This window comes from Alternaria postmessia, assembly GCF_024291825.1.
Source record: "Alternaria postmessia strain BMP 2775 chromosome Unknown scaffold_36, whole genome shotgun sequence".
NCBI classification, from domain to species: Eukaryota; Fungi; Ascomycota; class Dothideomycetes; order Pleosporales; family Pleosporaceae; genus Alternaria; species Alternaria postmessia.
In genome coordinates this window covers 206,562-222,125 of record NW_026260109.1, presented here as the reverse complement: position 1 = coordinate 222,125, position 15,564 = coordinate 206,562, and the positions used below count along the sequence as shown (strand labels likewise).

Genomic DNA, 15,564 nt, shown 5'->3' with positions numbered 1-15,564 from the left:
GAACAACTTTGTCAATGTTCGATGAGGCTGGAATCAACGATTGTTGAGGAGGGTGATGGTGATAACCCTCTTCTTATCATTGGCGCTCGCGGATCTTCCCCCATCTATCCCACCTTCCTAAGACAATCACAACCCATGCATACCCACTCTTGTACATCGGCATATGCTTTGTGAGGAGCCATCGATTTCATATAAGTTTGTGTTGCGTCGCTCTGTCGTTGTGGTCGACAAGAGCCGTTTTGGAAAATAGCCGGCTGCTCTCAGCAGGGCGGCCTGAGGCGATGTTTCAGGCGTCCAGCCTCCCGCGGCTACACAGGCACCAAGATCCTGTTGATCCCTCACTCGTCTGCCCTTACGCAGACCCCACAAACCTCGCATAGGCCTTGCTTTCTACTAACACCTAACCCATTTGTTGCTTTTGTCCGTCAGTGTCTTTGAGTCTGTCGCTTGTGTTCATCGTTCATCTTGGGCGCCTTGCGCCTTGAGAATCGCGAGGGGGTTGACATGTTTTGGATGGGGGCGAAATCTTGCTGATCTACCAATACTTGAAGACGAGTCCCTACGCTCCAAGAATCTCGACTGTCATCGCGTTCTTTAAGACGTCGTACCAGTGGTAAACACCATGTCGTCGCTGACTCCCACTCCTCAATGGCAGGGCTGGCAGACTCATCGCCGCCAGCAGTCGCCTCCACAACAGCCAGGGTACCCACAAAACCGTTATTCGCCGGCCTCATCGCCTAACCACTCGTACTACGGGGAGTATGCACCTGCCCCAGGATCCTATATACAACCACACTATAGCGAAGATGCACCGGTGCCAACTATCGCAGAGCTACCAGCACCCTTGCCGCCAGCTCCACCAACTACAACAACTGAGGAGCAATTGAGACAGGATGAGCTGCTTGCGCACAGGATGCAACATTTGGAAGTGGAAGGAATTCGGAAAAAATCGCAAAGTGCAGTAAGCCAGCATGGTCGCCCTGCAAGCATGATGCCGCCTAGCACCCAAGGGTTGTCACCATTGCTACATCAGCAGCGATCCGCGCAATCTTTGCGACTTCATTCGAGAAGCGTCTCTTCTTTCGCCGATCAGCGGCCAGTGAGCATGGCTCCAGTGATTACCCAGCAAGTCGCGCCTCTGCCTCTCATTCATCAGCGCTCCGCACAATCCCTACGGCCTCATTCGAGAAGCGTTGGAGCACCCGCCGAACCATGGAGTCCTGGATCATTCGATTCACCGCAAGATCTAAGTAGGTTCAGTACCTTGCCCGAAGTAGTCGTGGAGCAATACCCGGTATACAAAGATCCCCAGTCGCCACTTGAGAATCTACCGATTCCGGTATTACTGGATCAACAGCCCACAAAGCGACCGTCAATCGCACTGGAACCATCATCGTTGCCCGGATATCTTGAGCAATACCGCCAAGCACCATACCCGCCTCAATGGAACCCACCACCCGTTGTTTCAACCCTGTATGCTCACCAGGAAAGCAAACGACCATCCGGATCCAGCTGGTTGGAAACACCAGACTCGTGCGCCTGGCGAACAATACGTCCCTCAGAGCATGCGCAAACTCCTGTTCCACCATCATACTCGTTCAAGTTCAAGAGCACGAGTAGCAGCTTCCGCAGTCCCAAGTTTTCATGGACAATGACATGTCCCGACGAGAACACTGAATCGAGCAAAAAGGTTTCCAAAGCGCATCAAGCTATTTGGACCTATGATCTGAAGCTGGACCCCAGGACTAATCTCCGCAAGTCTGAAGTCTTGAGCTATGGAGGTCCAAATGCCAGATCCATCTTGACAACCTACGTGCATGCGCTTAATTATGATTCCCTACGCTTCATCGGCCCAGACGGATGCGCCTACATGTGGGTTACGAGCACCAAGGTATCGTCCATTCACGGCTCCAGGTATGACACACTAAGACATGCTCTCTTTGTTGCCATGGGCAACATCGCGGATCCGCTTTATGGCAGTATCGTTGCAGATCACTGCTTCTGGGACGGATATGGTGATGGAAGTGGAGGGTCTTTGCCTGATGAATCGGTTCATATTCGTTCGGCAACTATAGATTCAGCGATGGTTGTGGCAACATTACAGGTGATGAAAGATTGGGAGAAGCATACGCTCAGACAAGAGAAAAGGAAGAACCCCAAGGCCTTCGCAGCAGCGGAAGAGGAAGCCAGGGGTTGTGAGCTTGGAACCTTCAGCTATTGGAAAGCTTGAGAGATTTACGACTCCACAGGTATCAGCAAGAAGATGGATCTTCACTGTGGAGTCTGAGCGATTACTCATCGTAAAGGATTTCCCCGAGCGAGTGCTTGGCCCCGGCTTCATATCGCAATTTCTTTGCGCTGACGCGTAACTACCTAGCCCTTCGATCTGGGGCTGCATGCGACTGTGGCTGCCTCATGCCTTGTCGTCCAATCCCTTCAAAGTCGGCGGAACGACCACAACTTCCACCAATCACGGAGGCAACTTACTGAGGGGGTTACGCATAGAATCACATATCGTTCTAGGCTTGCGCTGCGATCGGATGCGGCGGACCTACCCGTTGATGGTTCGTTTCGATTACACACATAGCGCGTTTCACCGCCTTAGTTCCCGCGCTCGGGAAATAACACATCATTTGAGTCTTTTGATAAGTATCAGACCACGACCATCAGGATAGCCACATCAAGCCACTCGTCGTCACATTTCTCATCCAGTCACTCGTTTACCTATATCACGCTCTTTCAAGAATGCTCACCCTTGCACTTCTCAGCGCTGCGCTGGCCGCCGCTCCAGCTCTGGCAGCGCCATCTCCCCAAGGCGTCACCATCTCCAACTCGGCGACACAGGCACCAATCAAGATGTGTGGCACGGCTCAGAACGTCGTTCTGACTGATACCCCATGGATCGTGTACAACATGTTCTACAACTCGGCACAAACCAAGGGAAGCATGTGCACAGCATACGACTCCGTATCGACTGGTTCAGATGGGAACAAGAAGATCAAGTGGAGTGCGGTTACTGACATCGATTATGTAAAAGCCACGTATGTACACTCGAATTTCATGATTACCAAGGTTTGTATGATCTTGTCACTGACCTGAGTCTAGCGACAATGTGCCCAAGGGTTACACTTTCGTCGGCCTGACCCAAAACCTCGAGACAAAGCTCTCCGCTATCAAATCAATTCCTGCAACATACGAATGGACGCGCACCAATACCACCGCCTACAAAGGCAATATTGCTTTCGACTTTATGACCTCCGATACTAAAGGCGACTCCACATCTTCTTCCGCCCAAGAGCTCATGCTATGGCTTGAATATACTGGTGGCCAACTACCCATCGGATGGCCTGCTGGTGCGAAAGCCACAATCCCCAACTTGTTCGGTACGAGCTGGAAGTTGTACCAGGGTAAGAACGAGGATACCGGTATTACAGTCTCAAGCTTGCTGCCTGATAAGATGTTTCAGAGTCCTTTCCAGGGAGACCTAAAAGAGTGGCTAGAAGCGCTTGTCAAGGTCGGTGTTTTCAAGGACAGCACTTATGTCAACGTGGGTAATGCAGGTACGGAGCCTTTCTACGGGAAAGCCACTGTAGATGCTACATTGGGTCTGCAAATCAACCTGTAGGCTTCGTGATGCATTCACGATACAGTGGTCATCATCGTCGAGGATGGTCTTCGCACATGGTATATGATCATGTGTCCACTCTCCTCTCTTTCACTTCTTTGTACCTATTTATAACTAGAGCATACTATAAGACAGCTCACAAGCTGAACCTTGCTAAAACACGAAGAACCATCAACGCAGTTTAACTGTTCATCCTACCACAGGCATGGTGAATGTTGTAGGCTTACTCATGTTTACAGAAATATTACCCCACAACGCTGTGGTATTTTCTTGGCCTCAAAGCTAACATACCACACAGTGCACTTCCATAGACTGTACAGCGTACGAGATTTACTGACTATAAGGAATTCTCTGACGGGGTTCGATCTGTCCTACATCTCACAGAGTGAGATACTGGCGCTGGTTCAGCTTCGTCAACAACAAGCAACTTTGCATACGCATACCGTAATTCAACTGATCCCGGTGATCAATGTAAGCAGGAACTCTGAGCTTGATACGCACCGATAATTCCACTTTCTTTGAATCATAACTCTCAATATGGGTCTCCCCGCTGCATCTGGATATGCAGTCTCTGGTAGGCGTCTAGCTCGAACCCCATTTGGGAAACCTAGTTTACCGTCGACATGTTTGTACCTTATGCCTATATACGGATCTCCTTATCCATCCGTCACTGGAGAGGCGAGAGATGAACATGGCCACTCAGAGGTGCTGACTGGAATCACAGATGCAGAAGAAGTTTACACAGAGCAGTGTGAGGCTACAGTTGCTGCTAAACATCTACTGCGCTCATTGGGGTGCTTTGACTCATTTGATCATGTACCAAATGAGATGATTAGTTCTTCCACGACAAAGACGCGGACAAGGTCTGCTGCCATTTCAGATCCGACCCAGGAGAGCGAGCAGCTGGACTGCCCTTCTTTCTCGGGAGCATCGGAATATGCAGAGCTACTTTTCGATGCAGTGTCTCCATTCACACACGATGAGAACCTAGCACTAAGTAGTATCTTCGCAGGGGGGACTGCGACCGAAAGACCCTGGCGACTTGAATGCGACCCCATCCTTCGATACACCACCGGTTCTCCAATGCTCCCAGGATTAGATCATCTTCGCAATATCACTGCTCGCTCCGCAACTATCCAGTATGACCACAGCATCGAAGATCTGTATTATGCCACTACATTCTTCCTCGATGATTGTCAAGATGGCGAGTGTTCATGTTTAGATGGTGAGATGTGTAGTCTTCGCGTGCCTGGCGAGAACTTCATGCTTGCTAATAACGACGACGATGACGACGACTGCAGTCTCTCAGACATGTACCCCACGACAGAAGACATATCTCAGCTTATAGATGAGTTCGTCAATGCGGACATGTTTGACGTATACGAAGTTCATACAGGCATTTCGGAAGTGCTACCTCTTGACAGTGGATACTTTGATACCACTCCACAAGATGTGAAAGCCTCCAAGGTAATTGACCAGCTGTTGTACCCGTCTAGCTCTAACGCTGCATCGTTTATGTGCGACAACGAGAGTGATTCTGATGTCTCTGATCCAGACGCAGAAAGTTTGTCACTGAATCACCACCCAAAACTAAAATATGTCGACACTGACACAGATCAGTCTGTCGCTTATACAGCCTTGAACCAACTATTGGCAATGGAGGAAGAAGAACCACGGCCAGTCATTCACCGCGATACCGCCGATGAGGATGAAGAGCCGGCGGAGATCGGCCTTGCTGAATTGGTCTATCTTCACCCAACAGCAGAAGATTATGCAACCTTGCTGCCACTACGAAATAGCTTGAACCCAAACAGATCTAGCCCCGACTTGTATTCAGGCATTTCTCGGACGCCAGCACCCGTTCAGCCTGAACTCAGTCTCCAGCCCACCGCGCGCCAACGATGTAAACCATATGGACTTTACTCTAGCAATAGGTCTCGACACCAGCGTCAGATGCCGCAATTAAGAGTTGCCACTCAACTCTTACCTAATCGTCAGCTATTGCCCATAATCTCGGAGGAAGAATCACCATGCTCCGGCTCGTCTTCTTCGGGAGACTCTCTGGACTTTGCCAATCATCGAGGATTCGTGAAGCCGCTAGAAAGTCGTCGTTTAGGTTTCCTAGACGACGATGACTCTGAATCACCAGCGATGCCGATCTCGAACTCAAATTGCATCCCTGAACCTCTGAAAACTACAGACATAGAAGACTACGAATATATGTTTACCAATGCCATCTGGAACACTACGCCAGAGCTTACATTCGTTCAACCCAGCCAGGAAGCATACCTTGAAATTGCGCCTGCATCGGCCGTACCTCCTTCGCTTCTCGAAGCACTTGAGATCGAGATCCACAGTCGCCTCACCTTCATGTTCAACTGCATGAACAGTGGGATCCTTGACGAACTACCAGCCCTCAGCAGTGACCTCCATTGGACACTTTGCGCTCTTTCGGATGATTATCCCGTCTTAACCTTATTAGACAGCCTAGGCGTAGCTGTAGAAATTCTTGTTGAGCGGATGGTAGCCTCTACTACTGCTTCTTAGCTTAGCATATGCGGCTGCCAGTTCGTTTTTGAAAGGCAGAGTGACGCCGATGGAGGCACTACCAGCAAATCAAGCCGAGCGTCCAAAATTTTATTAGCATTCAGCAGGTCAACGCTTATTGTTCCATTTGCGAAGATTACTGGAAGATCGAACAACGATTACGCCCCACACTGGTATCCAAGTTAACGAAAGTGATGTGACTGAGTTTCTCCGGAATTTGTGGGTATGTTGCAACCTTAGGCGGCGTTTTTCGTGTCTCGCGGGGCTACCGGGCCTGTCGTCATCGCTACAAGTTATGTGTTGAGGGTGATCAGGTTTAGGTATCTACTGCAAAGAGTTGTTCAGCTTCGCTACATCTGGTAATGACAGACGAGATGACCATGATGCATCTATCGCTGTTCCTCCCTTGATGTGGTCAGGACTCATCCAATCGTCGCGCTCAACCGCAGTGTGCCGGCAGTCTTGTCTCTGTATACTGGTCAGTAACGGGGCCCAGATCTGGAGCGAGAGCCTAGCGCGGCTGGACCACCATCCGGTGCTATTAATGGCATCAATTGGTGGGAATACCTCCGCTGTTGCTCGTATCAGCAAAACTCTCACCTGATAGTGCACTGAGTTGCTGATGTTGCGGCATTTTGATGACGAGCGTTGCGCCCAGAGCGCATACATGTTGTGCATCCAGCGGATGCACGCTGCACATAGGTTCTATGCGGTCAAAGCGATCTAGGTACATTCTCTGCTGTTCAACAGGACGTTATCATCGCATTGCATCACAATCGCGCACGTTTCTTTGTACAAAGTACATATCTTGTGGGCAAAAAAAAAGAGTTGAGTGGTGCAAGAAGAATGACCGTGGTAAGCTGCGATCGCTCAGCCATGTTCAGCTGTTCAGGTCGTAAGTGTCTAGTCCAAACATGTATAGAAGCTGCTCTGCTTGTCAACTTTCGATAGACAGTAGTTTTTACCGCGAACGTGACTGTAGAAACAGCAGAGACGGAAATCCGAGAAAAGGTCTGTTGGTGTATTAGAACGTTCTAGTAATAAGTGTCGAAATCGTGGTCGTGCTCCGCTTGCTCCGATCGGTAAGAAGCTTAGGGGAAATAAGCTTCCGCCGGGTTCTACAAACAGGGGAGAAATGTCGAGGTACAGGCACAACCTGCACTAGCGCCATGTCTGATGTATGTGGCTGAGATGACACCTGGCTCAGGCTTGGTAATAGTCTGGTGTATTTTTGAGAAAGGGAATTCTACTGGCTGACTGTCGAAAAATACGAGGAGCACAGTGGAGAGAGGGCACTTGCCCAACCCAACGCTTGCACTTCGTATTAGCGTGCACGGCTTTGATCGCGCAGACCACTGCAGGTCCAGCCACACTGTTTCCATAGTATACAGTCTTGGGTAAGTTTGCCACATTTGTTTGTAAGAGCGACGTACGATGCTAAGACTCATGGCCGCTTGGTAGCAGCGGTGCAACGTTCATGTCAGGTCGGAGAGAGACGAACGCCACGGACCATCAGCGCATTGCTTGTTTCCCGCGTACAGTACCTGAAAGAGTAAGACCGGGATCTCGTAACTGCAAGTCAGCATATGTGGCGTTGCTAGCGAAGGAGTGAAGGAGTATTGACTAGACAATGAGGGAAGGCGACAGTACAGAGCTCGTCGGCTCATTGAAGGTCTGTTATCATAGACCCGATCGAGTATAGCTTCCATAATGCGCGCAGGTGGAACTCGGAGGAAGCAAGGCTCGGACTGGTGGGGCGCCCGAGGCTACGGCCCTGGTGGATCTTCAGGAACGTGGCCGGCTATCTTTGGGAGCGGTACTTGGGTAGCATAGCAACAACGGAAGTGTCGCCGAATGCGCGATCTCGCGAACATGAGTTGTTGAGGCCTGGCGGACGATGAGCTGGGCGGAGATGACGGTGGTGTGGTGAAGGCTGAGTTCCGAGCGCTCCGGCTTTCGTGACTGGTAGCTGGTAATATGCTAATCCCATTATGGTTAAAGCGTGATGCAAATATAGTTCACAACGGTCGCTCATCCCGGCAACGCTGGCATTAACGTGCGGTAGGGCTGTGCCGTTACTCGCTCAACCCCTGCGAATTTTTCGCTGATGTTACTTTTCGGGATGTTCACGCTATCGACAGCTCGTACGTAGAGCGGAGCTCTTCACATGGCGAGATGTTACTTCGTGTTGACAAAGTGGGGACGGCATCGACGTCAGCCATCATGGAAGCATACGGACAAGTCTGGAGACTATGGTATATAACTTTCATTCCATCTCATCTATCATGTCTATCTTCATCCAACCATTCACCTTCGCTTTCCAACCAACACTCGCTACAGTGCAATCACAAAAGCCTCATAATAATTAATCCCAACTCAACAACCTTCGGAACTATCGTAAAAAGATCGAATCAAGAACACTATCAAGATGCGTTACTCTTACGTTGCTGCTACTCTCGTCGGCTCGGCCCTGGCCATGCCTCAATACGGCTACTCAGCTGTTGTTCCTACTGGATACCAGCCTGCCCCAACTTCATCAAAGCCATACGAAGCATCAACTCCCAGTGCCTACCACGCCTCGACTCCGGCCTCCTCCAAGGTGTACGAAGCATCCACCCCCAGCTCTCAGGTCCACTACCCAGCTAGCACGCCAGTCTACGAGGCGTCGACCCCTCCTGCCTACAGCGCATCCACTCCCGCAGCAAGCTCTTCCGTCTACCATGCGTCTACCCCTGCAGCGAGCTCATCCGCTTACCACGCTTCCACTCCCGTCTACAGCGCGTCCACTCCTATCTACAGTGCTTCCAAGCCTGCTGAGAGCTCCTCAGCTTACCATGCCTCCACTCCTGTCTACAGCGCATCTACTCCTGCAGTGAGCTCATCGGCATACCACGCCTCGACTCCCGTCTACAGCGCGTCTACCCCCATCTACAGTGCTTCCAAGCCCGCCGAGAGCTCCTCGGTTTACCACGCTTCAACCCCAGCCTACAGTGCTTCCACTCCCGTCTACCACGTCTCTTCTTACGGAACTGGTTACGTCAAGCCTACCCCCTCTTCTTACGGAACTGGCTATGTCAAGCCTACCCCCAAGCCTTCATCGGCTTCCGAGTACCCCCACTCCGACTACACCACTACGCTTACATCCACCCACACATCTTGGGTGCCATGCAGCACTTCAGTTGGTCAGGGAGAGCACTCCAGTGTCATCTACTCAACATACTTGACCCCAACCTACTCCACTGTCACCGTGACCTCGACTGTTCACGGCTCGAAGCCTACATCTGACGTGCCCGTCTACCCAGCGGAGACTCCTGAGGGACACAAGCCAACTTACCCAGCGGGAACTCCTGAGGCTCCCAAGCCGACCTACCCTGCTGGCACCCCCGAGGCTCCTAAGCCAACCTACCCTGCCGGTACTCCTGAGGCTCCTAAGCCGACTTACTCCGCTGGCACTCCTGAGGCCCCTGCACCAACATACCCCGCTGGTACTCCTGGCGGTCCTCAGTGCCCTGCCCCAGTGACTGTCACCAAGACTGTACATGAGGTTGAGACCAAGACCGTCACCGTTGGTGCTGGTGGTGCTTACACTCCTGGCCCAGCCCCCTCTGTTGTCTACCCCGAGGGTACTAAGCCATCCTCCTCCGTGGAGCACTACTCGGAGGGCCCCAAGCCATCCTCCGTCAAGCCCTACCCTGTTGGTCCCAAGCCTTCTTCCGAGGTCAAGCCCCCTTACCCATCCTCCGGTAGCTCGATCCACTACACTGCTTCGTCGGCGCCCTACCCGATTCACACCCCTTCCTCATCTAAGGCCTACCCCACTGAGTACCCTACCCCTTCGTCTTCTACCAAGGAATACCCAGCATCCACACCTTCTTCCTCTACTAAGGGATACCCGGCCGCCACTCCCTCTTCTTCGACTAAGGAGTACCCTGCTGCCACCCCTTCTAGCTCCGCTGTACCCTACCCGGTGAACACTCCTTCATCCTCGAAGGTTACCCCTCAACCCACTGGCTACGTCGCCTACCCCCACTACTAAGCTACTCAGGTAGCTTGAGCACTTTCACTTCTTATCTCAAGCAACAATTACGAGCGGCAGAGGTGTCGAAACAGTAACGTAGGAACTGTGGCCTTGCTTTCCTCACCTTGCATTGCTCAAGCGTTTCTGTCCAAATTTGGTTGTTTTCATGCGTTTGGAATTTCTTCTCATACTTCAACTGTTTATATTCAACGAACAACTGGTATAGAATGGTTACGATAGGTACGAGTTTAGTAGTAGACACATCTTATGACCCAACTTTTTGTCACTCCTTCAAAAGTACTTGCTTATCTTTCGTCGTGATGTGGTGGCTTTGAAGCACTTTACCAATTGCAGCTCATTTCACTCAAGTCCAAACATACACTCACACTAAGACACTTGATCAATATTATTCTGTACACACACTTGTGCGAAAGCGCTGAAAAACACGAGCTCACGCCGCGCTTATGCATGCATGCATGCATAATCAATATACACATACAACCCGTAATCGTGTAGTTAGCGACGTTCCCGAATCCGGCAGTCTTCCCGCGCAATCGATAGTCTGGTTCGTATCAGTGCGCGTGCGCTTTTCATTCACATCATCACATCATGAATGTGTATCACGAAACGTGCGTGCATTGTGGCTTCCTTTAGCTTCCGCAACGCGAAGTTGCGTTGATTTGGCTCAAGCGACACATCATGGGATCTCAATACCGTAGTTGTAAACGCGCAGGGTCAAGAATCATGCCTGGGCATATTGGAGGATCATACAAACTTTTCTTCCACAAAGAGGGCTCAGCTACAAGTCATGCGTCGATTGAAAAACTTGTCTACTGGAACCAGCTGAGTTATTCTTACACAAAAGCGGACTGAGGTGTGCGTGAAGCCATTCACTAATCAGTGAGGAACAACTTGTAGAGAAACTAAGACGAGTCATTCGATAGGTCGATTAGCGTCAGAAATTCAGCTGCAGATTACGCGCTCCTTACCGAGGCAAGCACTCTTTGGACTGATAGCTAGGCCAGTTAGATGGTATCTAAGAAGGTGTGTGATCTCAAGTGAATGGACAAGCAAAAGAAGAGAGAAAATACCGCAGATGAATCAGTTCAAAACAGCCTTCGCCGAGGACACTCTGGCAGTGGTTTGAGCAAGAAATAACCAGACATCTCCTCCGTTCCTCTACCGTCTCTCTTCTAAGGCGTGACCATAATCCTAACCTGTACAACATGGTGGTGTCAACCCGCAGGAAGTTCTATATTTTCCTGACATGGGCTACCGATTGCACGACCGCTCATTCACGCACCTAATGTGGTTAATGTCATGCACTTTACTATATGATACGGAAATAGCTGGAAAGGCTCTGTGATGACGTCTTGCGTGGTATTAAGTTTATAGAGCACTCTGTCCCATTCTAACATATAGGTTCTCCTTTTGTCGATGTGGAGGGCACCGAGAACTTCTGCGAGAGGCTTAAAAAGCATTCCAGGGGTTGTAAATAGATTGAAAGTAATGAGTAAGGACTCGGAGTGTTTTTTTGTAGTCGCTGTTTCTGAACGAATGATATTGGTGCAGATGATTGTTGAGAGCTTCTTTGCGGAAGAGGAAGAATGCAAAGCAACACCGGATGACTGAGTGGGTAATCACATGGCGCTGTATCACCTTGAGTGTGTTTGATATGACATATCTTTAGACAAAGTAGGAAGACCTCAGTACATTTGAAGCATCGACATATGGCAGAGGGCAATCCATACACAAGCCTGTGTACGTCATACGCCGCCGCACGCAATGTAAACCTACAACATCTCCATCTCGTCTCGATGTCCCTATCGCAACATCTTTTGACCTCTGGACATCGCTCGGCAACCTATGTAGTTTACTAAGGCACCGTCTTTTAGGTTATCGCAGCACAAATGATCACCAAGACAGTTCTTCGCGAAGATGAAGCGTCCAGGAGATCGCAAATGCCGGCATGCAGTAGACCGTGATGATATCTGCAGGATCGTGTGTTGGCTGCCAGCTCTCCAAACGAATCGACGGGCAAAAATATATACGATACACAACCTATGTTACTCGAAGTGCGGACAGAGTATCTCAACCAGCACACGGAGTTGGGCCAAGAGACTGAAGATCTTCGACACAGTGTTGATGGTAGGTGTACGTTGAAAGAGTAAGTACACTGGAGATATTCTCGTCACCCCTGTCGTTGTCTAACACTGCTAAAGGCAATAGTTCAACCCACCTCCTGGTACCTTGCCTCCTCCAAATATCCAGAATGAGCGGACAGCAGAAAAGAAAAGATCCCAAGAAGAACAAAGAATTCTGCAAGAAAAGATGGAACTAGGAGAGCTGGAGGAGCTGTAGTGCTCATGTTTGTTTTGTGACATTGTGTGAAGTAAATATGATTTGTGCCTATGACAGTATTTCCCCGATCGGTTGTAGGACATTGTACTGGCAGTTCGTCTTGCAACGTCGATGATGGGAGAAATGTTTTAGATTGCTGTCCTTTCAGGCCCAGCTTCGCGAATTGGGTATATACTCAGGACTAAGATCACAAATTACTTACAATTATATCCCTCGTGTCCATCCTCAAAATATTCACATTCATTCCAGGACTCTACTCTCTCCGTTCCTCATGTCCTGGAACCTCACATCCGTAAACTCGCCCTCATCATCTGCCCTTGCTTCCTTCAACGCGTCTTCTACTGTCCAGACCTTTCTACGTAGGAACCAGCTTATGAAACCTCCGCCCTTCTTGACTTCATCGTGTGTTGCGACCCAGTATTTCGCTCGTAATATGCGCTGTGCAAGAACACCGTTCTTGGCACCGAGATTGAGTTGCTGAGCGGAAGATATGGATACGTCGTGGAGTCCATGGAGGAAAGCGAGTGTATGTAGCGGTGGATCGGCTTTGGCGATTGGGCTGAGGGCCTCGTGGGGGATGCCGTGTGGCGTGTAGATTACACACTCCGCTTCCTCGCCATTGATGTTGGATGAGAAGTCCTCTGCTCCATCACCGTTTATACTGAGACTTGAGAGACGTTTCTTAGGCGTGGCTGTCGATAAGAAGGGATGTGTAGCGAAGGTAATGAGGAGCGCAGAGTGGTAGTAGAGAGAATCTCCAGACGCCGTAAGACGCGATATGCTGAGCCACGAAGGGAGAGGGGAGAGGCTGTAGTCGTGCCAGTCGGCGTTGTCGGTGAAGGTGGGTGTTGTTATCACTGTACGGAAGTGGTTCCAGGAGGATATTAGGTTGGCTGCTTGCTGTGGGGCTTATCAGCACAGCATCTCTCGAACGTTATAGCGGGAGATACATACCTCTGTCGCGAGAACAGGTACATCACGATGTACCTCTAGAAGTGTCTCTTTATGACAATGGTCTGTGAACTCATGGCTAACAGCCACACAATCCACATAGCTTTCCTCCTCTACCTCCTCTATGTTTCTCTTCCTTCCTTTCCTACCCATTCGTAGGCCTCCAGCTAATATCTCCACCTGTCGCGCCAGCTCCTCCACTTCGGCAACACTCTTAACAGCGCTCTCCGTCGCGTGGAATTGTTGGCTAAACCATTTCGCGACATCGCTTTGCCCGCCAACGAACCACGGGTCAATCAGAACATTGTAGTATATGCGACTTCCATGTTTGACGGCGTTCGCTGGGCGTGGTATTTGGAGTAGCCAGGATGTATCGGCATTTAGATGGTGGAGGATAGGCCTGCGCGTTGCAAGAGCGCGAACGACCGAGTCGCGAACTTCGAGATGGAGTTGTGAAGATGGCGCGTCCATGTTGAAACGAGTCTGGTGGTTCCCGCGCTGACTTTGGCTGCGCTGTATACTTGCGCCAGGTATGCGCACTTCAGGGCGACATTTGGCGCGTCGAGGGCGAATATCGATGACAGATGCGACCAGAGCACGCTAGTGGAGGCTGGGGGAATGCGTCCACGACGCACGGACAGCAAGACCAGACCCACTGCTGGATAGATGCATCATCGTGACTTTCAGCCTTGCCACGCCAGAACCAACTGCGATGGTAGTACAAATCCATCCATAATGCAACCTCTCTATAGAATAGTAAACATTGTACGTTACTGCAATACTACAGAGCGATTGCCTAATCAAATAAACTGAGTCGCGGCGAAGAATTGCCTGTAAGCCAAGTACTCGTCAGCTTGGTTAACTTCGCCACAAGCTTCGCAGCATCCTACAGGATATGTCAAGTCATATTGTCGGGTCTGTGACGGTTCTAGCTGTACGAGCTGACTATTGACCGGTTCGCCTGACGTAGCATCTGACACCCGACGTAACAACTGCAATTGGTCGCTACCACGCAACGCTCAACAACCAATGTTACACTTTACATGCATCATCGTTGCAATGACTACTATTGATGTAGCCCAATATTGGACGCCTTTTATACGGGAAACAGGATAAGAACTAGACAAGGGAAGAAAGTTGGTCAGAGCTAGATTGCTTTATCCGGTACATATTGCCTGCGAAAAGGGTATCCTAGGAGCGTCCCACTATACTCTGTAGACATTCTTCTTCAACATCACTACGCCATTGAGTTTGTTCTGGTTTCTAAAATCCTCCTATAGCCTCTAGACTGCCCGATTATTACCCCTATCTATCATGAAGACTATCATCGCAGCTACACTGCTGTTCCACATTACGCCCGCCCTGTCTTCCGTCGTCTTTCTCCTCTCCAGCGAGACAAATGGTCAAGGCCTATCCAAATCTTGGGTCGTAGATCGCTGGAAGTGCCAGAACCTTGGCGCTGACATTGACAAGCAAGCAAGCTGGGCTTTTGTCGCTTCTGGTCTTGCAAATGGTTGTTTCTTATACGAGTAAGTAGAACGTCTTCATCAATGCACTTTCTAGGAGCTAGATCGGCGTTCCATTGACGGTGATGTAGGGATGTGAATTGTATCGGACGAAATCTGTACGTCGAGAAGAATAATTCGAACATTCTCGGTCCAGGACCTGTAAATCTCACGGATTACGACTTTGATGATGTGGCGAGCTCCTTTTCATGCGTTTAAGGATAGAAGTAAGGCGTCAATTTTATGAATTCAGAGTGTAGGAAGGAGAGAATACATGGCAAATCGCACACACTCATCATGGGCATAGTTGGACGTTGAAATGTTGTGAAGATAGCGCGACTAATGCGCTCAATGCATATTAAAGAAACAAAGCTCATAGTATACTACATGAAGGTTCAAGATCCCATTTTCCATCCGTCGTCGCTTTGCAAGAAACAAATCAATATGGGGTCCATGCCACCAACGCCGTTGTTATGCAGTGCTCATCTATCTGGATGATGTTCCAACATCCCCAAGAAAAGGGCGAAGAAGAAAGTAGTCGCTGGGGAAAGATACAA

The 15,564-nt window shown here is 50.0% G+C and overlaps 6 protein-coding genes across 6 annotated transcripts; 5 read left to right on the top strand and 1 right to left on the bottom strand.

Moving 5' to 3' along the window:
- Positions 1 to 1,105: 1,105 nt before the first annotated feature.
- J4E82_006315 (uncharacterized protein) lies at positions 1,106 to 2,230 on the top strand (the record flags this gene model as incomplete). Its single annotated transcript, XM_051732572.1, has 1 exon — positions 1,106 to 2,230. One exon carries the CDS (start codon positions 1,106 to 1,108, stop codon positions 2,228 to 2,230), a length of 1,125 nt encoding a protein of 374 aa, XP_051587718.1.
- A 515-nt stretch (positions 2,231 to 2,745) lies between these two features.
- On the top strand, positions 2,746 to 3,625 carry J4E82_006314 (uncharacterized protein; the record flags this gene model as incomplete). The annotated part of the gene is made up of 2 exons (XM_051732571.1): positions 2,746 to 3,041; positions 3,106 to 3,625. The coding sequence occupies 2 exons, from the start codon at positions 2,746 to 2,748 to the stop codon at positions 3,623 to 3,625; spliced, it is 816 nt and encodes a 271-aa protein (XP_051587717.1).
- Positions 3,626 to 4,708: 1,083 nt separating this feature from the next.
- Positions 4,709 to 6,172, top strand: J4E82_006313 (uncharacterized protein; the record flags this gene model as incomplete). Its single annotated transcript, XM_051732570.1, has 1 exon — positions 4,709 to 6,172. One exon carries the CDS (start codon positions 4,709 to 4,711, stop codon positions 6,170 to 6,172), a length of 1,464 nt encoding a protein of 487 aa, XP_051587716.1.
- Positions 6,173 to 8,600: 2,428 nt separating this feature from the next.
- On the top strand, positions 8,601 to 10,208 carry J4E82_006312 (uncharacterized protein; the record flags this gene model as incomplete). The annotated part of the gene is made up of 1 exon (XM_051732569.1): positions 8,601 to 10,208. The coding sequence occupies one exon, from the start codon at positions 8,601 to 8,603 to the stop codon at positions 10,206 to 10,208; it is 1,608 nt and encodes a 535-aa protein (XP_051587715.1).
- A 2,583-nt stretch (positions 10,209 to 12,791) lies between these two features.
- J4E82_006311 (uncharacterized protein) lies at positions 12,792 to 13,973 on the bottom strand (the record flags this gene model as incomplete). The annotated part of the gene is made up of 2 exons (XM_051732568.1): positions 12,792 to 13,451; positions 13,506 to 13,973. The coding sequence occupies 2 exons, from the start codon at positions 13,971 to 13,973 to the stop codon at positions 12,792 to 12,794; spliced, it is 1,128 nt and encodes a 375-aa protein (XP_051587714.1).
- An 843-nt stretch (positions 13,974 to 14,816) lies between these two features.
- Positions 14,817 to 15,226, top strand: J4E82_006310 (uncharacterized protein; the record flags this gene model as incomplete). The annotated part of the gene is made up of 2 exons (XM_051732567.1): positions 14,817 to 15,031; positions 15,100 to 15,226. 2 exons carry the CDS (start codon positions 14,817 to 14,819, stop codon positions 15,224 to 15,226), a joined length of 342 nt encoding a protein of 113 aa, XP_051587713.1.
- Between the last annotated feature and the right edge of the window lie 338 nt (positions 15,227 to 15,564).